Raw genomic sequence first — 26,714 nt, 5'->3', positions numbered from 1 at the left:
TACTCAGCTCAGAGTAAATTGCACCTTTTCTAGGGAGAGCAGAGGAGAGGAGGTTCTCTTTACTCAGTCATATACCAGGCAATTTGTAACATGCTGATTCCTGCAACACCAACTCTGTTAGGCAGAGTGAGAGACAGAACTGATGAACAGTCTATATAAATGTGTGTTTGGGGTATGTGTGTGTGTGTGTGTGTGTCTCATCTTTATTGCTGTTTGCACACTGCTAACTAATGGAGTTGGGGAGCAGATTGGTGGGAGGTCTATGGTGTAGAAAAGAACCAGAGAGGCTACGCTAGAGAGATACCCAACTGTGGAACACTACTTCCCGAAGACAGTTGATAGTGTCTGACTGGTCTAAGAGTCTCAATATAGAGAGGGCCTGTTGATCTGATAAATACACAACTCACACAACATGCTACACACAAAAACAGACTTCTGAAGTTACAATTCTATTCCGTGAACAGAATAGGTCATGAGAGTTCTAAGGCAAGAAACTAGTTCCTGAGTGCAGCTAAAATGTCTTCCATCTGGAGACATAGTGGCCAACATGAGGCATATGGAGAAAAGGCATGTGACACATTATGTATGTGACTTGGTCAGAGTTGAAGGCCTCAGTGCAGAGAAAGGGCACTTGAATACACCATACAAAGACTGAATGGACTGACACACAACATAGGAGCTGTGTCCATTGATGTCAATCAATTTTGTTTCCATTCAATGTTGTGTCTATACAACAGGCATATAGATAGATATGTTCATGTTAGATTCTTATGCATGAGATATACATCCACTGAACATAGCTGGGAAAGGAAGGAAACAGTTATGACAAAGAAAATAAAACAACAAGATATGACGCCCCATAACCCGGTATCAGAACCGGTTATATCTCACAGTCACAGATATAGAAACACGCACAAGGAAGGAGGAAGGTATTGGACATTCCAAGTATAGAAATCAACCCATTAACGGGTGATGGCACACATTCTTTGTCCAGCCATGGATGCAGCCGACATTGCACTGTGGGGAAGAAACATTTTATACGGTAAATGAAAAGATAGAAAGATCGAAAGGAAGAAAGACAGCTAGAAAGCAAGGGGTCATTAACAGCCATAGAGGGACAGAGTGACGTCAGCTTTGGCACCGGCCATTGGGAGGGGGACAGATGGATGGACAGAGAGGTGGACAGACAGCACAGCGCTGACAATGGAGATGTCCAGGTGTCACACTGTCACAACTTACCCGCTTCTTTAGTCACATGATGAGAGGGAGGGAGGAAGAGTACAAGGAGAGAGAGAGAGGAAGAGAAAGTGACGGGAGACAAAAAGTGCACAAATGTTAATGAGTTAACCCCCCCCCCTACCACCTTGTCCCCAAAACACACACGAATGCACAAACACACACACACACACACTGCCCATACATGCACGGACACATATTCAAGCACACACACACACACACACATGGACGCAGGCACACACACACACACTGCAAAATAGAAACAGTCTCTCAAGTAGACATGTGACAAGAGCTTTTCCAAAGACTGACATTAGAACAGTATAATGACAAGTCAAAGAGTAGTATTGGTTAGCAAAAGAAAAGGCCACTTTCTTCTTCTCTTTGGTCGATGCAGCTTTTTACAGCATCGCGTGCAGGCAGACGAAAGATAATGCACTTGGGGCAAGACACCTGCAATGCATTGGCTCACATTCTTCACAGGAACAAACCAGCCAAATGCCAAACATTACCCAACACATCACACATACACAACACATCAGCAATGAACCATCACGATATTGACCAGGCTGAAAATGTCACTGTCAATTCAGCAGGCAGTTCAATAGCATGCACTGGAGGAGAGCATCAAGATGCAAGGCGGTCCACTTCCTGGAAAACTGGAGAATCGACACCAAAATAGAACACAGTCGTCATCATCATAATACCTTATATTGATCATCTGTAAGGGTGGGAAAGTTATTTGTCATGACAACTCAAAGCTCGCCGACAGAGAACACATTTGTCATTTGGCACTGACACGGTAGACACATACATCCCCAGTTGAAAGGAGATGGAACTTGCACATGAGGGAACCCCCAAGTTTTGTCGTTCATGTGTGGGTTTAAAGGAGGACTATATCTGGAAAATCAAACCAAAAGCATGAACTAAGAATCGTAGGCCTACATGTGTGATATGAACAGACTTCCAACCCAATCAATAGTCTGACTGTGTGTTTGGTCAGGGGGGATCCCCCTATTGTACGTCTATTCAGGTTCCTGGTCTGTATTGATCCTCTCTCTGCTGGAGAGTGGGAGTATTGGAGATGTATCTTCTATCCAGCCACATGTGGAACTGCCTCCTATACAGGGAAAGGACTAATGAAACCCCACAGGGATTCCTCACCAGCCACTGTGTACGGGGTCAAAGGTTGGAAATGGGATCATGATCTCTATTCAGATGTACTATAGACAGACACTGCTGTCTGGCACATAAAATGGTGTGTGTATCATAACACTTTACTACAGTAGTGTCATGTACAGTAGATGAACACAGGGGGGTGTTAGTACTGGTGTGGTACATTGCCCAGTGTTTCTAGTGACACAGGTATGATTTATCTCCCACTGGCTGTGATGTGAGCCAATCGAATATTATTGAGGGCAAGGTTGTTGTTTGTTTGGGGTGAAATGCTGTGGTGGCAGGTTTGAGGGGCAGGAGGGGGGTGTTGTGAAAACTTACTTCTTTTTCAGCCGGCGGTCTTTCTCAGCCTGAGTCCCCAGCTTCCCCACAGCCATGTCCTGACCCAGGTCTGGATCAGATACTCCTGTGAGAGAGGGAGAATGGGACGTTACTGCACTGCCTGTATGGCTCATAGAAATCATCCAGTGTAGATAGTATCCAGACAGTACTAGCAAGGAGCCACCCTTATCTCCTCTGAATCTGTACTCAACAGAGTTTATGCTTTTTCATAGTCACATATTCTACTTCACAGATGGCAGAGTCAGAGGTGATGTTTGGGTGGTGAGGTGGTAAGTAATAACCTCTGTGACAAGTATCATCTAACATAATACAGGCAGGTTAGGGCCCTCAGATCCTCAAAAGGTTCTACAGCTGCACTGTCGAGAGTATCTTGACTGACTGCATCACCACTTCGTATGGCAAAAAGGCCAGCACAGTACAACACCGGGGCCGAGCTCCCTGCCATCCAGGATCTCTATATCAGGTAGGTTCAGAGGAAGGCCCCAAAACATTGGGCCTTTGAGACAGCTTCTATCCCAAAGACATAAGACTGCTAAATAGCCAGACTGCTAAATAGTCAATTAATTGTACCTGAACTAGCTGCACTGACTCTATCTTGCACCGACCCTACGCACACCCACTAGACTATATATATATATACACACACACTCACAGCTCTATATATACACACCATATACACACCCACTAGACTATATATACACACCATATACACACCCACTAGACTATATATACACACCATATACACACCCACTAGACTATATATACACACCATATACACACTCACTGGACTATATATACACACCATATACACACCCACTAGACTATATATACACACCATATACAAACACACTAGACTATATATACACACCATATACACACTCACTAGACTATATATACACACCATATACACACTCACTACACTATATATACACACCCACTCGACTACATATACACACCATATACATACTCACTAGACTATATATACACACACCATATACACACCCACTAGACTATATATACACACCATATACACACCATATACACACCCACTAGACTATATATACACACCCACTAGACTACATATACACACCATATACACACTCACTAGACTATATATACACACCATATACACACTCACTAGACTACATATACACACCATATACACACTCACTAGACTATATATACACACTCACTAGACTATATATACACACAATATACACACCATATACACACTCACTAGACTATATATACACACTCACTCGATTATATATATACACCCACTAGACTATATATACACACCATATACACACCCACTAGACTATATATACACACCATATACACACTCACTAGACTACATATACACACCATATACACACTCACTAGACTACATATACACACCATATACACACTCACTAGACGACATATACACACCATATACACACTCACTAGACTATATATACACACCATATACACACCCACTAGACTATATATACACACTCACAAGACTATATATACACACCATATACACACCCACTAGACTATATATACACACTCACAAGACTATATATACACACCCACTAGACTACATATACACACCATATACACACTCACTAGACTATATATACACACCATATACACACTCACTAGACTACATATACACACCATATACACACTCACTAGACTATATATGCACACTCACTACACTATATATACACACCATATACACACCATATACACACTCACTAGACTATATATACACACTCACCAGACGACATATACACACCATATACACACCCACTAGACTATATATACACACTCACTAGACTATATATACACACCATATACACACCATATACACACCATATACACACTCACTAGACTATATATACACACTCACTAGACTATATATACACACCCACTAGACTATATATAGACACCATATACACACCCACTAGACTACATATACACACCATATACACACTCACTAGACTATATATAAACACCATATACACACTCACTAGACTACATATACACACCATATACACACTCACTAGACTATATATACACACCATATACACACTCACTACTATATATACACACCATATACACACTCACTAGACTACATATACACACCATATACACACTAACTAGAACATATACACACCATATACACACTCACTAGACCATATACACACTCACTAGACTATATATACACACCATATACACACTCACTAGACTATATACAATGTATACACACCATATACACACTCACTAGACTACATATACACACCATATGCACACTCACTAGACCATATACAATGTATACACACCATATACACACTCACTAGACTACATATACACACCATATACACGCTCACTAGACTACATATACACACCATATACACACTCACTAGACCATATACACACCATATACACACTCACTAGACCATATACACACTCACTAGACTATATATACACACCATATACACACTCACTAGACTATATACAATGTATACACACCATATACACACTCACTAGACTACATATACACACCATATGCACACTCACTAGACCATATACAATGTATACACACCATATACACACTCACTACACTATATATACACACCATATACACACTCACTAGACTATATATACACACTCACCAGACGACATATACACACCATATACACACCCACTAGACTATATATACACACTCACTAGACTATATATACACACCATATACACACCATATACACACCATATACACACTCACTAGACTATATATACACACTCACTAGACTATATATACACACCCACTAGACTATATATAGACACCATATACACACCCACTAGACTACATATACACACCATATACACACTCACTAGACTATATATAAACACCATATACACACTCACTAGACTACATATACACACCATATACACACTCACTAGACTATATATACACACCATATACACACTCACTCGACTATATATACACACCATATACACACTCACTCGACTACATATACACACCATATACACACTCACTAGACCATATACACACCATATACACACTCACTAGACCATATACACACTCACTAGACTATATATACACACCATATACACACTCACTAGACTATATACAATGTATACACACCATATACACACTCACTAGACTACATATACACACCATATGCACACTCACTAGACCATATACAATGTATACACACCATATACACACTCACTAGACTACATATACACACCATATACACGCTCACTAGACTACATATACACACCATATACACACTCACTAGACCATATACACACCATATACACACTCACTAGACCATATACACACTCACTAGACTATATATACACACCATATACACACTCACTAGACTATATACAATGTATACACACCATATACACACTCACTAGACTACATATACACACCATATGCACACTCACTAGACCATATACAATGTATACACACCATATACACACTCACTACACTATATATACACACCATATACACACTCACTAGACTATATATACACACTCACCAGACGACATATACACACCATATACACACCCACTAGACTATATATACACACTCACTAGACTATATATACACACCATATACACACCATATACACACCATATACACACTCACTAGACTATATATACACACTCACTAGACTATATATACACACCCACTAGACTATATATAGACACCATATACACACCCACTAGACTACATATACACACCATATACACACTCACTAGACTATATATAAACACCATATACACACTCACTAGACTACATATACACACCATATACACACTCACTAGACTATATATACACACCATATACACACTCACTCGACTATATATACACACCATATACACACTCACTAGACCATATACAATGTATACACACCATATACACGCTCACTAGACTACATATACACACCATATACACACTCACTAGACCATATACACACCATATACACACTCACTAAACCATATACACACTCACTAGACTATATATACACACCATATACACACTCACTAGACTATATACAATGTATACACACCATATACACACTCACTAGACTACATATACACACCATATGCACACTCACTAGACCATATACAATGTATACACACCATATACACACTCACTAGACTACATATACACACCATATACACACTCACTAGACTATATATACACACCATATACACACTCACTAGACTATATACAATGTATACACACCATATACACACTCACTAGACTATATATACACACCATATACACACTTACTAGACTACATATACACACCATATACACACTCACTAGACTACATATACACACCATATGCACACTCACTAGACCATATACAATGTATACACACCATATACACACTCACTAGACTACATATACACACCATATACACACTCACTCGACTACATATACACACCATATACACACTCACGAGACTATATATACACACCATATACACACTCACTAGACTACATATACACACCATATACACACTTACTAGACTACATATACACAGCATATACACACTCTCTAGACTACATAAACTGGTACTCCCTGTATATAGCTCAACATTGATCTGGTACTGGTACTCCCTGTATATAGCTTCATTATTGATCTGGTACTGGTACTCCCTGTATATAGCTTCATTATTGATCTGGTACTGGTACTCCCTGTATACAGCTTCATTATTGATTATTTTTTTCTCTCCATGTCCCTGGATTTCAACCGCTAACTCTGGACATTCATACCTGGATCTCACAGCTAGCTAGCTGCTATCCGTGTGACTATCGGCTTTCGTCGATTCCGGAGCAAACATCAATTATTCCGGAGCTAGCCAGCTGAAGAGTTCCATCAATCACTCCTGGGCTGCAGTCACCTATCCGGACCCGTTTTACTGCCTACGCGGAGCCCCACCGGGCTTTCACAACTGGACTGCCGACGTTATCTACCCGAAGGAGTTATCCAGCTGGCTCCTCCGTCGCGACGTTACCTGAACGCCCATCTGCGGCCTGCTAACGGTTAGCTGTCTTATCGGCTGCTATCTGAATAGACAATCGGACAATTTATTTATTTATTAATCCCCTCTACCACACGGAACCCCACTAATCTACTGACGGAACGCAAGAGGTGGCTAATAACAGACCTCCATCCTATGCTAGCTTGCTACCGATGGCCTGGCTTGCTGTCTAAGTCACCGTGACCCCCAACCAACCTCTCCACTCACCGGACCCTTTTGATCACTCGACTAAGCATGCCTCTCCTTAATGTCAATATGCCTTGTCCATTGCTGTTCTGGTTAGTCTTTATTGGCTTATTTCACTGTAGAGCCTCTAGTCCTGCTCACTATACCTTATCCAACCTATTAGTTCCACCACCCACACATGCAATGACATCTCCTGGTTTCAATGATGTTTCTAGAGACAATATCTATCTCTTCATCACTCAATACCTAGGTTTACCTCCACTGTATTCACATCCTACCATACCTTTGTCTGTACATTATACCTTGATGCTATTTTATTGCCCCCAGAAACCTCCTTTTACTCTCTGTTACAGACGTTCTAGACAACCAATTTTTATTGCTTTTAGCCGCAACCTTATTCTACTCCTCCTCTGTTCCTCTGGCGATGTAGAGGTGAATCCAGGCCCTGCAGTGCCTAGCTCCTCTCCTATTCCCCAGGCGCGCTCATTTGATGACTTCTGTAACCGTAATAGCCTTGATTTCATGCATGTTAACATTAGAAGCCTCCTCCCTAAGTTTGTTCTATTCACTGCTTTAGCACACTCTGCCAACCCGGATGTTCTAGCTGTGTCTGAATCCTGGCTTAAGAAGACCACCAAAAACTCTGAAATTTTAATTCCAAACGACAACATTTTCAGACAAGATAGAACTGCCAAAGGGGGCGGTGTTGCAATCTACTGCAAAGATAGCCTGCAGAGTTCTGTCCTACTATCCAGGTCTGTACCCAAACAATTTGAACTTCTACATTTAAAAATCCACCTCTCTAAAAACAAGTCTCTCACCGTTGCCGCCTGATATAGACCACCCTCTGCCCCCAGCTGTGCTCTGGACACCATATGTGAACCGATTGCCCCCCATCTATCTTCAGAGCTCGTGCTGCTAAGCGACCTAAACTGGAACATGCTTAACACCCCAGCCATCCTACAATCTAAACTTGATGCCCTCAATCTCACACAAATTATCAATGAACCTACCAGGTACCTCCCCAAAGCCTTAAACACGGGCACCCTCATAGATATCATCCTAACCAACTTGCCCTCTAAATACACCTCTGCTGTCTTCAACCAAGATCTCAGCGATCACTGCCTCATTGCCTGCATCCGTAATGGGTCAGCGGTCAAACGACCTCCACTCATCACTGTAAAATGCTCCCTGAAACACTTCAGCGAGCAGGCCTTACTAATCGACCTGGCCGGGGTATCCTGGAAGGATATTGATCTCATCCCGTCAGTAGAGGATGCCTGGATATTTTTTTTAAATGCCTTCCTAACCATCTTAAATAAACATGCCCCATTCAAGAAATTTAGAACCAGGAACAGATATAGCCCTTGGTTCTCCCCAGACCTGACTGCCCTTAACCAACACAAAAACATCCTATGGCGTTCTGCATTAGCATCGAACAGCCCCCGTGATATGCAGCTGTTCAGGGAAGCTAGAAACCATTATACACAGGCAGTTAGAAAAGCCAAGGCTAGCTTTTTCAAGCAGAAATGTGCTTCCTGCAACACTAACTCAAAAAAGTTCTGGGACACTGTAAAGTCCATGGAGAATAAGAACACCTCCTCCCAGCTGCCCACTGCACTGAAGATAGGAAACACTGTCACCACTGATAAATCTACCATAATTGAGAATTTCAATAAGCATTTTTCTATGGCTGGCCATGCTTTCCACCTGGCTACTCCTACCCCGGGCAACAGCACTGCACCCCCCACAGCAACTCGCCCAAGCCTTCCCCATTTCTCCTTCTCCCAAATCCGTTCAGCTGATGTTCTGAAAGAGCTGCAAAATCTGGACCCCTACAAATCAGCCGGGCTAGACAATCTGGACCCTTTCTTTCTGAAATTATCTGCCGAAATTGTTGCCACCCCTATTACTAGCCTGTTCAACCTCTCTTTCGTGTCATCTGAGATTCCCAAAGATTGGAAAGCAGCTGCGGTCATCCCCCTCTTCAAAGGGGGGGACACTCTTGACCCAAACTGCTACAGACCTATATCTATCCTACCATGCCTTTCTAAGGTCTTCGAAAGCCAAGTCAACAAACAGATTTACCGACCATTTCGAATCTCACCATACCTTCTCTGCTATGCAATCTGGTTTCAGAGCTGGTCATGGGTGCACCTCAGCCACGCTCACGGTCCTAAACAATATCTTAACCGCCATCGATAAGAAACATTACTGTGCAGCTGTATTCATTGATCTGGCCAAGGCTTTCGACTCTGTCAATCACCACATCCTCATCGGCAGACTCAACAGCCTTGGTTTCTCAAATGATTGCCTCGCCTGGTTCACCAACTACTTCTCTGATAGAGTTCAGTGTGTCAAATCGGAGGGTCTGCTGTCCGGACCTCTGGCAGTCTCTTTGGGGGTGCCACAGGGTTCAATTTTTGGACCGACTCTCTTCTCTGTATACATCAATGATGTCTCTCTTGCTGCTGGTAAGTCTCTGATCCACCTCTACGCAGACAACACCATTCTGTATACCTCTGGCCCTTCTTTGGACACTGTGTTAACAACCTTCCAGGCAAGCTTCAATGCCATACAACTCTCATTTCGTGGCCTCCAATTGCTCTTAAATACAAGTAAAACTAAATGCATGCTCTTCAACCGATCGCTACCTGCACATACCCGTCTGTCCAACATCACTATTCTGGACAGCTCTGACTTAGAATACGTGGACAACTACAAATACTTAGGTGTCTGGTTAGACTGTAAACTCTCCTTCCAGACCCATATCAAACATCTCCAATCCAAAGTTAAATCTAGAATTGGCTTCCTATTTCGCAACAAAGCATCCTTCACTCATGCTGCCAAACATACCCTTGTAAAACTGACCATCCTACCAATCCTCGACTTTGGCGATGTCATTTACAAAATAGCCTCCAATACCCTACTCAACAAATTGGATGCAGTCTATCACAGTGCAATCCGTTTTGTCACCAAAGCCCCATATACTACCCACCATTGCGACCTGTACGCTCTAGTTGGCTGGCCCTCGCATCATACTCGTCGCCAAACCCACTGGCTCCATGTCATCTACAAGACCCTGCTAGGTAAAGTCCCCCCTTATCTCAGCTTGCTGGTCACCATAGCATCTCCCATCTGTAGCACACGCTCCAGCAGGTATATCTCTCTCGTCACCCCCAAAACCAATTCTTTCTTTGGCTGCCTCTCCTTCCAGTTCTCTGCTGCCAATGACTGGAACGAACTACTAAAATCTCTGAAACTTGAAACACTTATCTCCCTCACTAGCTTTAAGCACCAAATGTCAGAGCAGCTCCCAGATTACTGCACCTGTACATAGCCCACCTATAATTTAGCCCAAACAACTACCTCTTTCCCTACTGTATTTAATTAATTAGTTAATTTTTCTCCTTTGCACCCCATTATTTTTATTTCTACTTTGCACATTCTTCCATTACAAATCTACCATTCCAGTGTTTTACTTGCTATATTGTATTTACTTTGCCACCATGGCCTTTTTTTGCCTTTACCTCCCTTATCTCACCTCATTTGCTCACATCGTATATAGACTTGTTTATACTGTATTATTGACTGTATGTTTGTTTTACTCCATGTGTAACTCTGTGTCGTTGTATGTGTCAAACTGCTTTGCTTTATCTTGGCCAGGTCGCAATTGTAAATGAGAACTTGTTCTCAACTTGCCTACCTGGTTAAATAAAGGTGAAATAAATAAAAAGTTGATCTGGTACTGGTACTCCCTGCATATAGCTCTTATTTTACTCCTGTATTTTATTTTTAATCCTCATTTATTTTACTCTGCATTGTTTGGAAATATTCGTAAGTAAGCATTTCACTGCAAAGTCTACACCTGTTGTATTCGGCGCAGGTGATAAATACAATTTGATTTGAGAAAGTATTAACCCCCTGTCAAGGCACTAAACCCAATGTGCTCCTGTCAGTAACTCTGGATCAGAACGTCTGCTAAACTGCCAAATGACTAAAATGTCAATGTACATGAATGATTTCTCATTAACCAAACAGTACATAGAACAGACAAGAGCAACTCATATCAGAGAGGTGCTGAGTGTAGACCATTACCTTGGCTCTGCCCAATGGCCTCCCTGTGGGCATGCAGCTGTGCCAGTCTGGTCTTTTCCTTCTTGCCAAACAGGCGTCCGATGGAGGACTTGATGCCCTTCTTCTTGGGCTGCTTGTTGATGGAGTCCTGACTGCTGGCTACGCTGCTCAGAGCACTGGCCTCTGCCTCCAGGTTGGCAGCAATGCTGCAAACGCACGCACGCACGCATGCACGCACACGCACACACACACACACACACACATACACACACACACACACAGTCAAGGAAAAAGATACAACTTGGGTAAGAGATCATTTGTCTCATAAACTTCCATCAGAATGAAGAAGGTGGAGTGTATGTGTGTGTGTGTGTGTGCGCGCTATAAGTGAAACATACCCTCGGGCCTCATTGTGTGAGGAGGCTGGCAGTGTGCGGGTCATGCGTACGGTCCGGGGCGTGGGAGGAGGGGACGTCTCACACTTGATGGTAGCCTTGTCCTGGCCGTCATCGTCGGTGGCAGCAATCTGACCGTGGAGAGATGAAGAGACCTGTTAGTAGCTCTAATAAAAGTAACATCTCACACATCAATCTCTACAACACTGTTATTACACTATAGTCACACAATCTCTACAACACTGGTATTACACTATAGTCACACCTCACACATCAAGCTCTACAACACTATTACTACACTATAGCCACACCTCACACATAAATCTCTACAACACTGTTACTACACTATAGTCACACAATCTCTACAACACTGGTATTACACTATAGTCACACCTCACACATCAATCTCTACAACACTCGTATTACACTATAGTCACATCTCACACATCAAACTCTACAACACTGTTATTACACTATAGTCACACCTCACACATCAATCTCTACAACACTATTACTACACTATAGTCACACCTCACACATCAATCTCTACAACACTGTTATTACACTATAGTCACACCTCACACATCAATCTCTACAACACTGTTACTACACTATAGTCACACAATCTCTACAACACTGGTATTACACTATAGTCACACCTCACACATCAATCTCTACAACACTGTTATTACACTATAGTCACACCTCACACATCAATCTCTACAACACTGTTACTACAATATAGTCACACCTCACACATCAAGCTCTACAACACTATTACTACACTATAGTCACACCTCACACATCAATCTCTGCAACACTGTTACTACACTATATTCACACCTCACACATCAATCTCTACCACACTGTTACTACACTATAGTCACACCTCACACATAAATCTCTACAACACTGTTATTACACTATAGTCACACAATCTCTACAACACTGCTATTACATTATAGTCACACCTCACACATCAATCTTTACAACACTGTTATTACACAATAGTCACACAATCTCTACAACACTGGTATTACACTATAGTCGCACCTCACACATCAATCTCTATAAAACTGTTACTACAATATAGTAACACCTCACACATCAATCTCTACAACACTGTTACTACACTATAGCCACACCTCACACATCAAGCTCTACACCACTGTTATTACACTATAGTCACACCTCACACATCAATCTCTACAACACTGTTACTACACTATAGTCACACCTCAATCTCCACAACACTATTACTACACTATAGTCACACCTCACACATCAATCTCTACAACACTGTTATTACACTATAGTCACACCTCACACATCAATCTCTACAACACTGCTATTACACTATAGTCACACCTCAATCTCTGCAACACTGTTATTACACTATAGTTACACCTCACATATCAATCTCTACAATACTGTTACTACACTATAGCCACACCTCACACATCAAGCTCTTCAACACTATTACTACACTATAGTCACACCTCACACATCAAGCTCTACAACACTGTTATTACACTATAGTCACACCTCACACATCAATCTATGCAACACTGTTACTACACTATAGTCACACCTCACACATCAATCTCTACAACACTGTTATTACACTATAGTCACACATCAATCTCTGCAACTGTTACTACACTATAGTCACACCTCAATCTCTGCAACACTGTTACTACACTATAGTCACACCTCAATCTCTACAACACTATTACTACACTATAGTCACACCTCACACATCAATCTCTGCAACACTGTTACTACACTATAGTCACACCTCAATCTCTGCAACACTGTTATTACACTATAGTCACACCTCAATCTCTGCAACACTGTTATTACACTATAGTCACACCTCACACATCAATCTCTGCAACACTGTTACTACACTATAGTCACACCTCAATCTCTGCAACACTGTTATTACACTATAGTCACACCTCACACATCAATCTCTGCAACACTGTTACTACACTATAGTCACACCTCAATCTCTGCAACACTGTTATTACACTATAGTTACACCTCAATCTCTGCAACACTGTTACTACACTATAGTCACACCTCACACATCAATCTCTGCAACACTGTTACTACACTATAGTCACACCTCAATCTCTGCAACACTGTTACTACACTATAGTCACACCTCAATCTCTACAACACTATTACTACACTATAGTCACACCTCACACATCAATCTCTACAACACTGTTACTACACTATAGTCACACCTCAATCTCTGCAACACTGTTATTACACTATAGTTACACCTCACATATAAATCTCTACAATACTGTTACTACAATATAGTCACACATCAATCTCTACAATACTGTTTGCTTATAGGTCTTCAGAGTCCAAAAATGGCAAGGATTTACCAGACCATGACAGTCATCTACAGGAAGACAGAGGTACTATGAATTTGAAATGTCTGATGTAATAAAATGAACATATCATTAGTATTGTACCTTTCTCCTGTGTTTTCTCAGATCACTGGGCTGCAGGGTGGAGGACAGGAAAGAAAAGGAAAACAGCAGTTTACAAGAAAATCAGTTTAAACAATATGTCCTCCCCCATACAGAAACACCTCATTTATAGTTATAGACATGGCTATCCCGATATACCATCAGGTGGGCACATGACCTGTCAATTACACATTACACCACACAATCAATTACAGTAATTTGTTGACAAAATAAACAGCTTTGCCAGTATTCATTTGAGAGGTCAATAAAATCAAAGGCTCATTCTTTAAAAGCCCCTGGGTATTGGCAACATTCACTCTCTGAGACCGTCTGGCTGTCTGTCTGGCTGGCTGTCTGTCTGGATGTCTGGTCTTTTATTGAACAACGTAGACAGTACCTTTATTGACCGAACGTAGACAGTACTTTTATTGACCTAACGTAGACAGTACTTTTATTGACCTAACAGACAGTACTTTTATTGACCTAACAGACAGTACTTTTATTGACCTAACAGACAGTACTTTTATTGACCTAACGTAGACGGCACATTTATTGACCTAACAGACAGTACTTTTATTGACCTAACAGACAGTACTTTTATTGACCTAACAGACAGTACTTTCATTGACCTAACAGACAGTACTTTTATTGACCTAACAGACAGTACTTTTATTGACCTAACAGACAGTACTTTTATTGACCTAACAGACAGTACTTTCATTGACCTAACGTAGACGGCACATTTATTGACCTAACGTAGACAGTACTTTTATTGACCTAACGTAGACAGTACATTTATTGACCTAACGTAGACAGTACATTTATTGACCTAACGTAGACAGTACTTTTATTGACCTAACGTAGACAGTACTTTTATTGACCTAACGTAGACAGTACTTGTATTGCTCAATAGGACAATAGTGGTCCTTAAAGTCCTTAAAACATAGTAAACAAACATAGCACAGACTATCACATCCTGGTATCTACAACACACACAAACCAAGCCAAGCTCTACGATGAAGGAGTAATGAAACCCAAGCAGATAGATTATGCAACTCAATCCATCAAGGAAAGAATATCTAAATCAAGTTGAAAGAAAGCCAATACATGGTTTTACAAGTGGCTGGCTAATGAAAAAAAATCTACGTCTGGCTCTCTCTCAGAGCTGCTTTTAAATCTGGTCCAGGGTCATTTGAGGTTACTAGTTTACCATCAAATTGAGTTAACTTTCCGTTCTAGCATAATCAAGGGCAGCTCAGGTGAAGTAGTCGTATGAGGTCTATTGAAAGAGCAAGGCTGAGAACAAAGAAAGAGAGGCCAAACACAGCATACTGAATGCTGATCCCAGGTGCTTCTATTGGCCCTGTCCTGCACCCCAATACAGACAGAGCCCGATACGGCTGTGGTAGCCTTTGTCATGACTGGGATACACTCGTACGTACACCCCCCACCACAGCCCGTCCTGACCCCAGCAGCGTACCAGTGTCATGATACCCATGCGCTCCATGTCTGTGGTGCTGCGGTGGTCCAGCTTGGGGGTGGAGTGTCCGCTGGGCGGGGAGGAAGAGGCCAGGGAGGAGGCAGTGGCCGAGGCAGTGATGGAGGCTCCGGGGTGGTGCATACGGGCCAGGTTGAGACCCTCGAGGCTGACGCTGGCCACGCGGTTCTCTATCTCCTCCGCCCGTAGCTCTGTCGACTCCTTCTCTTCCTGGATCAGTCTGGGAGAGAGGGGGAGGCAGAGAGGGAGGGAGGGATTGATTAGACTTATTTCACAGCTGCATTCAGCCACTCTATATATAGAAAGCTCATTCACCCAACAGGACTCTGAGAATTCTCAGAATCCCTTGGTCCTTTGTGGTTCAATTCTCTGGATGTTCATGGAAATCTCCACTGCAGACCCATAGGGCTCCTCTTAAAGACAAAGCCGGGAGACAAAAAGCCAGTTCATTACCCATAAACCATATAGGCACACAACACTACCTCACAACACTAATTAGTTTAGAATTTAATTCCCAAGGCTTCTGCCATCGGAGCTGAAATCGTATTCCAACTCAGCATATTCTTACCCAGAAATCACCCTGATGAGGCATGTCTCTATCGATTGTGCTTATAAGCAAAAAACAATAAAGACCTTAGGTAAATGAAAAACACTTCACTTTAAAATGTCACTTAAGCTTATGGTTATTTGAAATAATACCTGGCTAATCACCAGACAAGAAGATCAGTACAATATTAACAAGTAAGTAACAGACCTTGTATCTTGAATAAGCCTAAACCAATGAATACTGTTGTTTGATTTCAAACTGTTTCAGGCTCCCAATGTTAACCAAGTGTTTATCATCTTAATACAATAGATTATTCTGACAGCTAAGTGGGTAAATTATCAATACTTGAATAAAACTACAGTATATCAGTGTCAGCTCCTCGCAGCTTTTCTAGGAACTGTAACTGGCAGTATCTGAGGTTTGTGTTTAATTCATCTAGACAGGGCATCACACTCTGCAGACAAGAGCCAACAAGCTTCAGCCCTGAAGACCAGTGTGTCCACACACATCCCTGGATATCCAATCAATTACTGTCTCATTAAATCAATTGCATTGCCACAGAAACCTGAGGCACGGAGCCCACTGATAGGATGAGCCAGCCTTAGGGGTGGAGAAAGCTAGGCCAACACCCATAAACTCTCCCTCATGTCAAGCACTAAGAGGCATATTTTACCAATCAACAATGAAGTGACCAACATGGATTAATCAAATCAATGTGTCAGTAATGTTTCCCAAGGAACTTTATCCACATAACATACAACTTGATTTACATAAAGATCAGTCACAAGGGGTGTTTCCTGGCAATGAGACCTGACCAGGAAGCCAACAGTTTTCATCTGGTCCCTAGCATGTTCTGTCTAATAAAAGCAGGGTTAAAGTCAGGTAAATGTCTGGTCCCTAGCATGGTCTGTCCAATAAAAGCAGGGTTAAAGTCAGGTAAATGTCTGGTCCCTAGCATGTTCTGTCTAATAACATCAGGGTTAAAGTCAGGTAAATGTCTGGTCCCTAGCATGTTCTGTCCAATAAAAGCAGGGTTAAAGTCAGGTAAATGTCTGGTCCCTAGCATGTTCTGTCCAATAAAAGCAGGGTTAAAGTCAGGTAAATGTCTGGTCCCTAGCATGGTCTGTCCAATAAGAGCAGGGTTAAAGTCAGGTAAATGTCTGGTCCCTAGCATGTTCTGTCTAATAACATCAGGGTTAAAGTCAGGTAAATGTCTGGTCCCTAGCATGTTCTGTCCAATAACAGCAGGGTTAAAGTCAGGTAAATGTCTGGTCCCTAGCATGGTCTGTCCAATAAAAGCAGGGTTAAAGTCAGGTAAATGTCTGGTCCCTAGCATGTTCTGTCTAATAACATCAGGGTTAAAGTCAGGTAAATGTCTGGTCCCTAGCATGTTCTGTCCAATAAAAGCAGGGTTAAAGTCAGGTAAATGTCTGGTCCCTAGCATGGTCTGTCCAATAAAAGCAGGGTTAAAGTCAGGTAAATGTCTGGTCCCTAGCATGGTCTGTCCAATAAGAGCAGGGTTAAAGTCAGGTAAATGTCTGGTCCCGATCATGTTCTGTCCAATAAAAGCAGGGTTAAAGTCAGGTAAATGTCTGGTCCCTAGCATGTTCTGTCCAATAAAAGCAGGGTTAAAGTCAGGTAAATGTCTGGTCCCTAGCATGGTCTGTCCAATAAAAGCAGGGTTAAAGTCAGGTAAATGTCTGGTCCCTAGCATGTTCTGTCCAATAACAGCAGGGTTAAAGTCAGGTAAATGTCTGGTCCCTAGCATGGTCTGTCTAATAACATCAGGGTTAAAGTCAGGTAAATGTCTGGTCCCTAGCATGTTCTGTCCAATAACAGCAGGGTTAAAGCCAGGTAAATGTCTGGTCCCGATCATGTTCTGTCCAATAACAGCAGGGTTAAAGCCAGGTAAATGTCTGGTCCCTAGCATGTTCTGTCCAATAACAGCAGGGTTAAAGTCAGGTAAATGTCTGGTCCCTAGCATGGTCTGTCTAATAACATCAGGGTTAAAGTCAGGTAAATGTCTGGTCCCTAGCATGGTCTGTCTAATAACATCAGGGTTAAAGTCAGGTAAATGTCTGGTCCCTAGCATGTTCTGTCCAATAAAAGCAGGGTTAAAGTCAGGTAAATGTCTGGTCCCTAGCATGGTCTGTCCAATAAGAGCAGGGTTAAAGTCAGGTAAATGTCTGGTCCCTAGCATGTTCTGTCCAATAACAGCAGGGTTAAAGTCAGGTAAATGTCTGGTCCCTAGCATGTTCTGTCCAATAAAAGCAGGGTTAAAGTCAGGTAAATGTCTGGTCCCTAGCATGGTCTGTCCAATAAAAGCAGGGTTAAAGTCAGGTAAATGTCTGGTCCCTAGCATGTTCTGTCTAATAACATCAGGGTTAAAGTCAGGTAAATGTCTGGTCCCTAGCATGTTCTGTCCAATAACAGCAGGGTTAAAGCCAGGTATATGTCTGGTCCCGATCATGTTCTGTCCAATAACAGCAGGGTTAAAGCCAGGTAAATGTCTGGTCCCTAGCATGTTCTGTCCAATAACAGCAGGGTTAAAGTCAGGTAAATGTCTGGTCCCTAGCATGGTCTGTCTAATAACATCAGGGTTAAAGTCAGGTAAATGTCTGGTCCCTAGCATGGTCTGTCTAATAACATCAGGGTTAAAGTCAGGTAAATGTCTGGTCCCTAGCATGTTCTGTCCAATAAAAGCAGGGTTAAAGTCAGGTAAATGTCTGGTCCCGATCATGTTCTGTCCAATAACAGCAGGGTTAAAGCCAGGTAAATGTCTGGTCCCTAGCATGTTCTGTCCAATAACAGCAGGGTTAAAGTCAGGTAAATGTCTGGTCCTTAGCATGGTCTGTCTAATAACAACAGGGTTAAAGTCAGGTAAATGTCTGGTCCCTAGCATGGTCTGTCTAATAACATCAGGGTTAAAGTCAGGTAAATGTCTGGTCCCTAGCATGGTCTGTCTAATAACATCAGGGTTAAAGTCAGGTAAATGTCTGGTCCCTAGCATGGTCTGACCGATAACAGCAGGGTTTAAGTTCAGGTAAATGTCTAGTCCCTAGCATGGTCTGTCCAATAAGAGCAGGGTTAAGGTCAGGTAAATGTCTGGTCCTTAGCATGGGCTGTCCAATTAGAGCAGGGTTAAGGTCAGGTAAATGTCTAGTCCCTAGTATGGTCTGTCCAATAAGAGCAGGGTTAAGTTCAGGTAAATGTCTGGTCCCTAGCATGGTCTGTCCAATAAGAGCAGGGTTAAAGTCCCGTACCGTATCTCTTTGTTAATGGCGTCCAGCTGCTCCTGCAGCATCATGGCTAGGGTCTGGGCGTCTGAGTGACCGCCGGGGGACAGCAGGTCCATAGAGCTGAACATGGTCTCCCGGTCATCGTCATCAATGTCCGACATGTCAGACATCTCACACTCAAAGGGGTGGCTACCCAGGATGCCTAGCTGCTGAGAGCGCCATTCGTGCTCCCCCAGTGACTTAGCCTGTAGGGGAGGGTTTACAGATACAGAAGTGTGCAGTAATCAAGGGAAGTGTACACTAATCAAGGGAAGGGAGTGTTCTTGAGGTAATCCTGGTAAAACATCATGGGCAGGATGACATAACTGTAGAGAGATGTGAAAGTTTAATGTGAAGAGACTTGAATATGTTTTTGCACTGTACAAATATTACAGCACACATTATGATTAATGCATTCAATGCAGTATTTTGGTTTTATAAAATAATTGGCTAAGCTGTCAGCTTCAGGGAGCTTAAAATGTCTCTACTAATTCACCTTTCATCAGACAAAATAATGAGGCTTGACTTTTAATACGTCCCAAAGTATCTTAACAAGCCATTAAAGAGTTTTTAATAAAAATAAAAATATGCTAAAACATGCTTCTAAGATTACTGCTGAATGTCAGTATTTATCTCCAGGTTATTGCAGTCTTCAATCCCGAGACACTGTAACAGTAGCATTTTATAACAATGATCCTCAAAGGCAATGCTAACCGATCACAACCATCTCCAACAGTTTTCCCTCTGTCATGCTAATGCTAACCAATCATACCCATCTCCAACAGGTTTCCCTCTGTCATGCTAATGCTAACCAATCATACCCATCGCCAACAGGTTTCCCACTGTCATGCTAATGCTAACCAATCATACCCATCTCCAACAGTTTTCCCTCTGTCATGCTAATGCTAACCAATCATACCTATCTCCAAAAGTTTTCCCTCAGTCATGCTAATGCTAACAGTCTGGCTCCATGCAACCATGTATGTCATACAGACCTGAGTTCAAAGACTTTATCTGTACTTGTTTAAGTTCTCCTGGCTTAATGGATAGAATAGACCTGGTACTGCTTCTACCTCAGCCAGGGCTGACCAGAGAGAGACTAGATCCTGACCTTGCTCTCGTCCCTGTGGAGACCCATGCGTCCTCTCCTGGGCCTGCGGATGACCTTGGCTGACCGGTAGTGGTCTGACTGGGTCTCAGCCAGGGAGCCAAGGGAGAATCGGAGCTCCCCCGACGTGTCCAGGTGAGACCTGATAGATAGATAGATAGATAGATAGATAGATAGATAGATAGATAGATAGATAGATAGATAGATAGATAGATAGACAGAGCGAGACAGAACACGGATGTCAGTCACCGTAACATCAATTTTGTTCAAACTGAAGGCAGTATTGAAATTGCAGATATTGTGCAAAGAATAATACCAAAACCAAGAGGATCTGCTTGTTTAAAATGGCTTGCTTGCTTATCTAGTCGGAAGACAATGTTGTGACGCATCATGCAATTTGTAAGGAATCAACAGTCAGTGCTTGTGTGGTTTTCAACCGGTGGTAAATTGCTTTTCTAATGAGTTGTGACTAAAGAGGACAATCAGCAGATCATGACAGCTGCTGTCATCACAGAACTCCAGCCCAGTTATTTGGACTTTATCACACATTTTGTTAGTGGAAAAATAAAAGTAATCCCCCCCACACACACACACACACACACACACACACACAAACTCACCCATACCGTGACAGAGTGGGTTCTGTGAGTGAGCCTGTTCTCAGTCGGAACTGGTCCAACTCTGATCTCAGCTTGTCTATCTCATCTGCCAGATGAGTCTGGAGGGAAGCCGGGGAACAGGGACAACATGAGGTGTACAGAAAACCTTGTGAAGTTTCTTATTCATTACTGTAAAACCCTGGATTGCAATTTCAATCTCCACAACATGATTGGACAGCACTTGCTCGTCAGTTGTCGTACTCTGCCTGGTCTCACTATCTCACTATCTGAACCGAGAGCAACGGTTTCTTGTGAATATTCAATGGAGAAGATGATAACAAATTAAACCCAAAGTCCAACACCCATATCATTATTTATCTATTAAAAAGCACTTCATTAAACCTACCTCATGTAAAATTCAAAACTGAGGGAGAGAAAAATGTAATAACTTCTGATCGGGGGGATTTACTTTTTCATGGATTGAATCCTCGTACTGTTTTCTGTAGCCTTCAGAGTCTTGTATTAAAACGTTCTGAAATGGAAAGAGAAGTATTCCAGTCAATCTATGGACATTTGCTCAAATTCATCTGAAATAAAACTTTAGGACATATTGGTATTGATGTGGTCTCCATGTTTAACCTTCTCTTCCAGAGCAGCCATCCTCTCTTTCAGGTGGAGCTGAAGACGTTCGTTGGACTCTGTGAGAAGTCTGTCCACCGTGTCCGACAGGCGCTTGTTGTGTTCCTCGTTCATCTTTTCTCTCTGCCGTGCCTGAGGGGGACAAAAAATACAAACTGTGTGACTTTCAAAAGCAGAAGCTTGACAGTATGTCTTACCACACGAGTGCATTTTCTAACTACTCTAATGTTGTAAAACACTGAAACAAGTCATCTGGATAATGCAAAGTCATTCTCTTAAACACCTATGAGCAGCAGGTGTAATGAAGCCAGGCTGTGATGGGCAGCATGTAGCTTAATCTAGCATACTAGCCTTATGGCAGCTAGGCTGCCCATGGTCAGTGAATAGGTGGAATGTAGCATCATGTAGCATATCCTAGCCTAGCATGTTATCATAGTCCCCTGGGGGTGACTCACTCTGAGCAACTCCTGGTGCTTCTCCTCCAGCTGGCCCTCCAGGTGCCTCATGCGTTCCTCGATACTGCCGTGACGCTCCTCTGCCTGCAGGGGCCACCACACAGACAGGGGTGGGGGGAGAGAGAAAATGGGGCAGGGGGCACAGTGACCCGCCAGTTTAGCAGCCATGGAGGGCAACACAGACACATAATGCAGGGGCAACAAGACAAGACAGAGCCAAAAGCCTCTACTCCTCCAGTCTCAGATGGAACAGATAGATCACCAAAGCACAGGTAGAGAGAGAGGTGAGAGAAGGGCCAGGTCACAAGCAGTTGCTGCAGCAGTTAAGTCTACTAGCAATGAGCCCAGCCAGTGACATGCAGCTTTCCCCACAGTTTCAACCCTGCCTACAGACACAAGGAAAAACAAATATCCCCAACAAGCAATCTCAGTACAATGACTCGTGACAACAGAAAGAAATAAAACCAGCATGGATTTTTTTTTTAAATGTAGTCTTGTAGTTAGCGACAGTACTGTGGCACCCTGTGGGACTACCTTCCTAAGAATGGAGTTCATGTCTTGGAGTTTAGCTTCCATAACAAACTGATAATCATCAGGAGAGGAGGCGGAGCTCGAGTCAGACTATGGGGCAGCAGGAGAGGAGAGGAACATATCACAGGGTCAGAGGTGATCGCATGCATAGCCTGCACATACAGTACAACACATCATTGAAAAGACTCACTCTGGAATATTCTACATGTATGATGATAATCAGTTATACATAAGCAGTTTTGAAATGACCTCTCCTAGAATATGATGGAGTGGTTAAAGTAACTGTCCAGTGCCATCTGACTTTTAAAAGTTCATATTCTGTTAACTCATACCCAAATCATTTTGTTGACTCATCCTACTCATCCTCATCCCTTGTATTTGTGGCCAAAGCATAAATTGGAAAAGAACACATACAACACCCCACCTCAAACTTGTATCTCAAACAGACTTTTTCAAAAATGCTTGATATTTCCTCCTGGAGGATGAGCTGGCCAATCAGCGGTCTACTTGCATGAATATTTTATATGACTGGTATACGCCCACACCATTCAATTGTGGCGGTATGCCCATAACATTCCAACACAGAAAATATGCTTTTTAACATAATCATTTAAAACATTTTTGGGAAGGAAACTATTTCACTCATATTGTATTTCATTTTAGGTCATATTTCATAGAAAATTGGAAGCACTGGAGTTACTTTAATGATGGGAGCAATGTGTGCTGCGTCTGTGTCTGCATGCATACAAGTGTGTTTATGTGTGTGTGACCGTGTATGTGTGTGTGTGTGTCCTCTCACCTTGGTGAGTGCTGCTATCCTCTGGGCCAGTTCAGCCTCCACCTCTGGCAGGGTCTCAGCCTTTCTCATGGTCTGCTGCAGCTTCTGCTCTGCTATCTCCAAACGCTCCAGCAGCTGCCTGTTCTTATCCTCCATCTGCACACACACACACACACACACACACACAGGGAAACAAGCACATACACACAGGGGGAAACATTGTGACTTATGACCTCGACCCATATCACACATGGAGTACCACTCAATGCCAATCTCAAGAGAGCTTTCTGAGTATTTCTGGACAGACTAAGTCACATGTAATACATATAGAACAGAATACAGCCTATATACTGAAGTCATTCTATATCAGAAACACAGACAACCTTCTACTACACAGAGAAAACATTAGGGATGTAATGATACGCATCAGGTCCCTAATCAAATGTTTAAGATACAAGTGCATCGTTCCGCGGACCCTAAACCGATCCAAATGCAGCATGGATCAGTCAGAAAATCTATTAAAACGTTATGAATCGCTGGTGCACTAAAATGTTCTGCTCATATTACATTCTATCTTCTGAAAACACCTCTCATCTTTAGCGACAGCTGATGCGTCCTCTCGTTCAGTGTCCAACTGCATGTACAGTTGAAGTTGGAAGTTTACATATTCTTAGGTTGGAGTCATTAAAACTCGTTTTTAAACCACTCCATAAATGTCTTGTTAGCAAACTATAGTTTTGGCAAGTCGGTTAGGACATCTACTTTGTGCATGACACCAAGTCATTTTTCCCAACAATTGTTTACAGACAGATTATTTCACTTATAATTCACTATATCACAATTCCAGTGGGTCAGATGTTAATATACACTAAGTTGACTGTGCCGTTAAACAGCTTGGAAAATTCCAGAAAATGATGTCATGGCTTTAGAAGCTTCTGATTGACTCAAATTATGTCAATTAGCCTATTGGAGGTGTACCTGTGGACACATTTCAGGCCTACCTTCAAACTCAGTGCCTCCTTGCTTGACATCACGGGAAAATCAAAAGAAATCAGCCACAACCTCAGAAAAAGAATTGTAGACCTCCACAAGTCTGGTTCATCCTTGGGAGCAATTTCCAAATGCCTGAAGGTACCACGTTCATCTGTACAAACAATAGTACGCAAATATAAACACTATGGGACTACGCAGCCGTCATACTGCTCAGGAAGAAGACGCATTCTGTCTCCAAGAGATGAACATACTTTGGTGAAAAAAGTGCAAATCCATCCTAGAACAACAGCAAAGGACCTTGTGAAGATGCTGGAGGAAACAGGTACAAAAGTATCTATATCCACAGTAAAACGAGTCCTATATCGACATAACTTGAAAGGTGGCTCAGCAAGGAAGAAGCCACTGCTCCAAAACCGCCATAAAAAAAAGCCAGACTACGGTTTGCAACTGCACATGGGGACACAGATTGTACTTTTTGGAGAAATGTCCTCTGGTCTGATGAAACAAAAATAGAACTGTTTGGCCATAATGACCATCATTATGTTTGGAGGAAAAAGTGGGATGCTTGCAAGCCGTAGAACACCATCCCAACCGTGAAGCATGGGGGTGGCAGCATCATGTTGTGGGGTGCAGGAAAATCATGTGGATATATTGAAGCAACATCCCAAGATATCAGTCAGGAAGTTAAAGCTTGGTCGCAAATGGGTCTTCCAAATGGACAATAACCCCAAACATACTTCCAAAGTTGTGGCAACATGGCTTAAGGACAACAAAGTCAAGGTATTGGAGTGGCCATCACAAAGCCATGACCTCAATCCTATAGAAAATGTGTGGGCAGAACTGAAAAGGCGTGTGCGAGCAAGGCGGCCTACAAACCTGACTCAGTTACACCAGCTCTGTCAGGAGGAATGGGCCAAAATTCACCCAACTTATTGTGGGAAGCTTGTGGAAGGCTACCCGAAATGTTTGACCCAAGTTAAACAATTTAAAGGCAATGCTACCAAATACTAACTGAGTGTATGTAAACTTCTGAACTACTGGGAATGTGATGAAAGAAATAAAATCTGAAATGAATCGTTCTCTCTACTATTATTCTGACATTTCACATTCTTAAAATAAAGTGGTGATCCTAACTGACCTAAGACAGGGAATTTTTACTGGGATTAAATTTCAGGAATTGTGAAAAACTGAGTTTAAATGTATTTCGCTAAGGTGTATGTAAACTTCCGACTTCAACTGTAACTGTGTTGAAAGTCATTGATCTACAAGTCATTTAGCTGAACAACCCCGGGCAATATCAGTATCCTAG

General features: G+C 42.2%; 1 protein-coding gene across 1 annotated transcript in view; it reads right to left on the bottom strand.

Moving 5' to 3' along the window:
* The window catches only part of LOC135515806 (liprin-alpha-2-like), a 244,032-nt gene that overhangs the window by 17,288 nt on the left and 200,030 nt on the right, over positions 1-26,714 (bottom strand). Inside the window, exons 9-20 of the mRNA XM_064939544.1 lie at positions 24,434-24,568; positions 23,104-23,187; positions 22,649-22,780; positions 22,479-22,541; positions 22,031-22,128; positions 21,414-21,552; positions 20,288-20,508; positions 16,460-16,697; positions 14,983-15,012; positions 12,494-12,621; positions 12,117-12,301; positions 2,731-2,815 (exon numbers count right to left, since the gene is read on the bottom strand). Of these exons, the coding sequence (XP_064795616.1) occupies positions 2,731-2,815; positions 12,117-12,301; positions 12,494-12,621; positions 14,983-15,012; positions 16,460-16,697; positions 20,288-20,508; positions 21,414-21,552; positions 22,031-22,128; positions 22,479-22,541; positions 22,649-22,780; positions 23,104-23,187; positions 24,434-24,568 (1,538 nt within the window). The remainder of the gene's footprint in view (positions 1-2,730; positions 2,816-12,116; positions 12,302-12,493; positions 12,622-14,982; positions 15,013-16,459; positions 16,698-20,287; positions 20,509-21,413; positions 21,553-22,030; positions 22,129-22,478; positions 22,542-22,648; positions 22,781-23,103; positions 23,188-24,433; positions 24,569-26,714) is intronic.

This window comes from Oncorhynchus masou, chromosome 27 (assembly GCF_036934945.1).
Source record: "Oncorhynchus masou masou isolate Uvic2021 chromosome 27, UVic_Omas_1.1, whole genome shotgun sequence".
NCBI lineage: Eukaryota > Metazoa > Chordata > Actinopteri > Salmoniformes > Salmonidae > Oncorhynchus > Oncorhynchus masou.
Note: the sequence above shows the minus strand (reverse complement) of the source record. Positions and strands in the feature narration are given on the sequence as shown.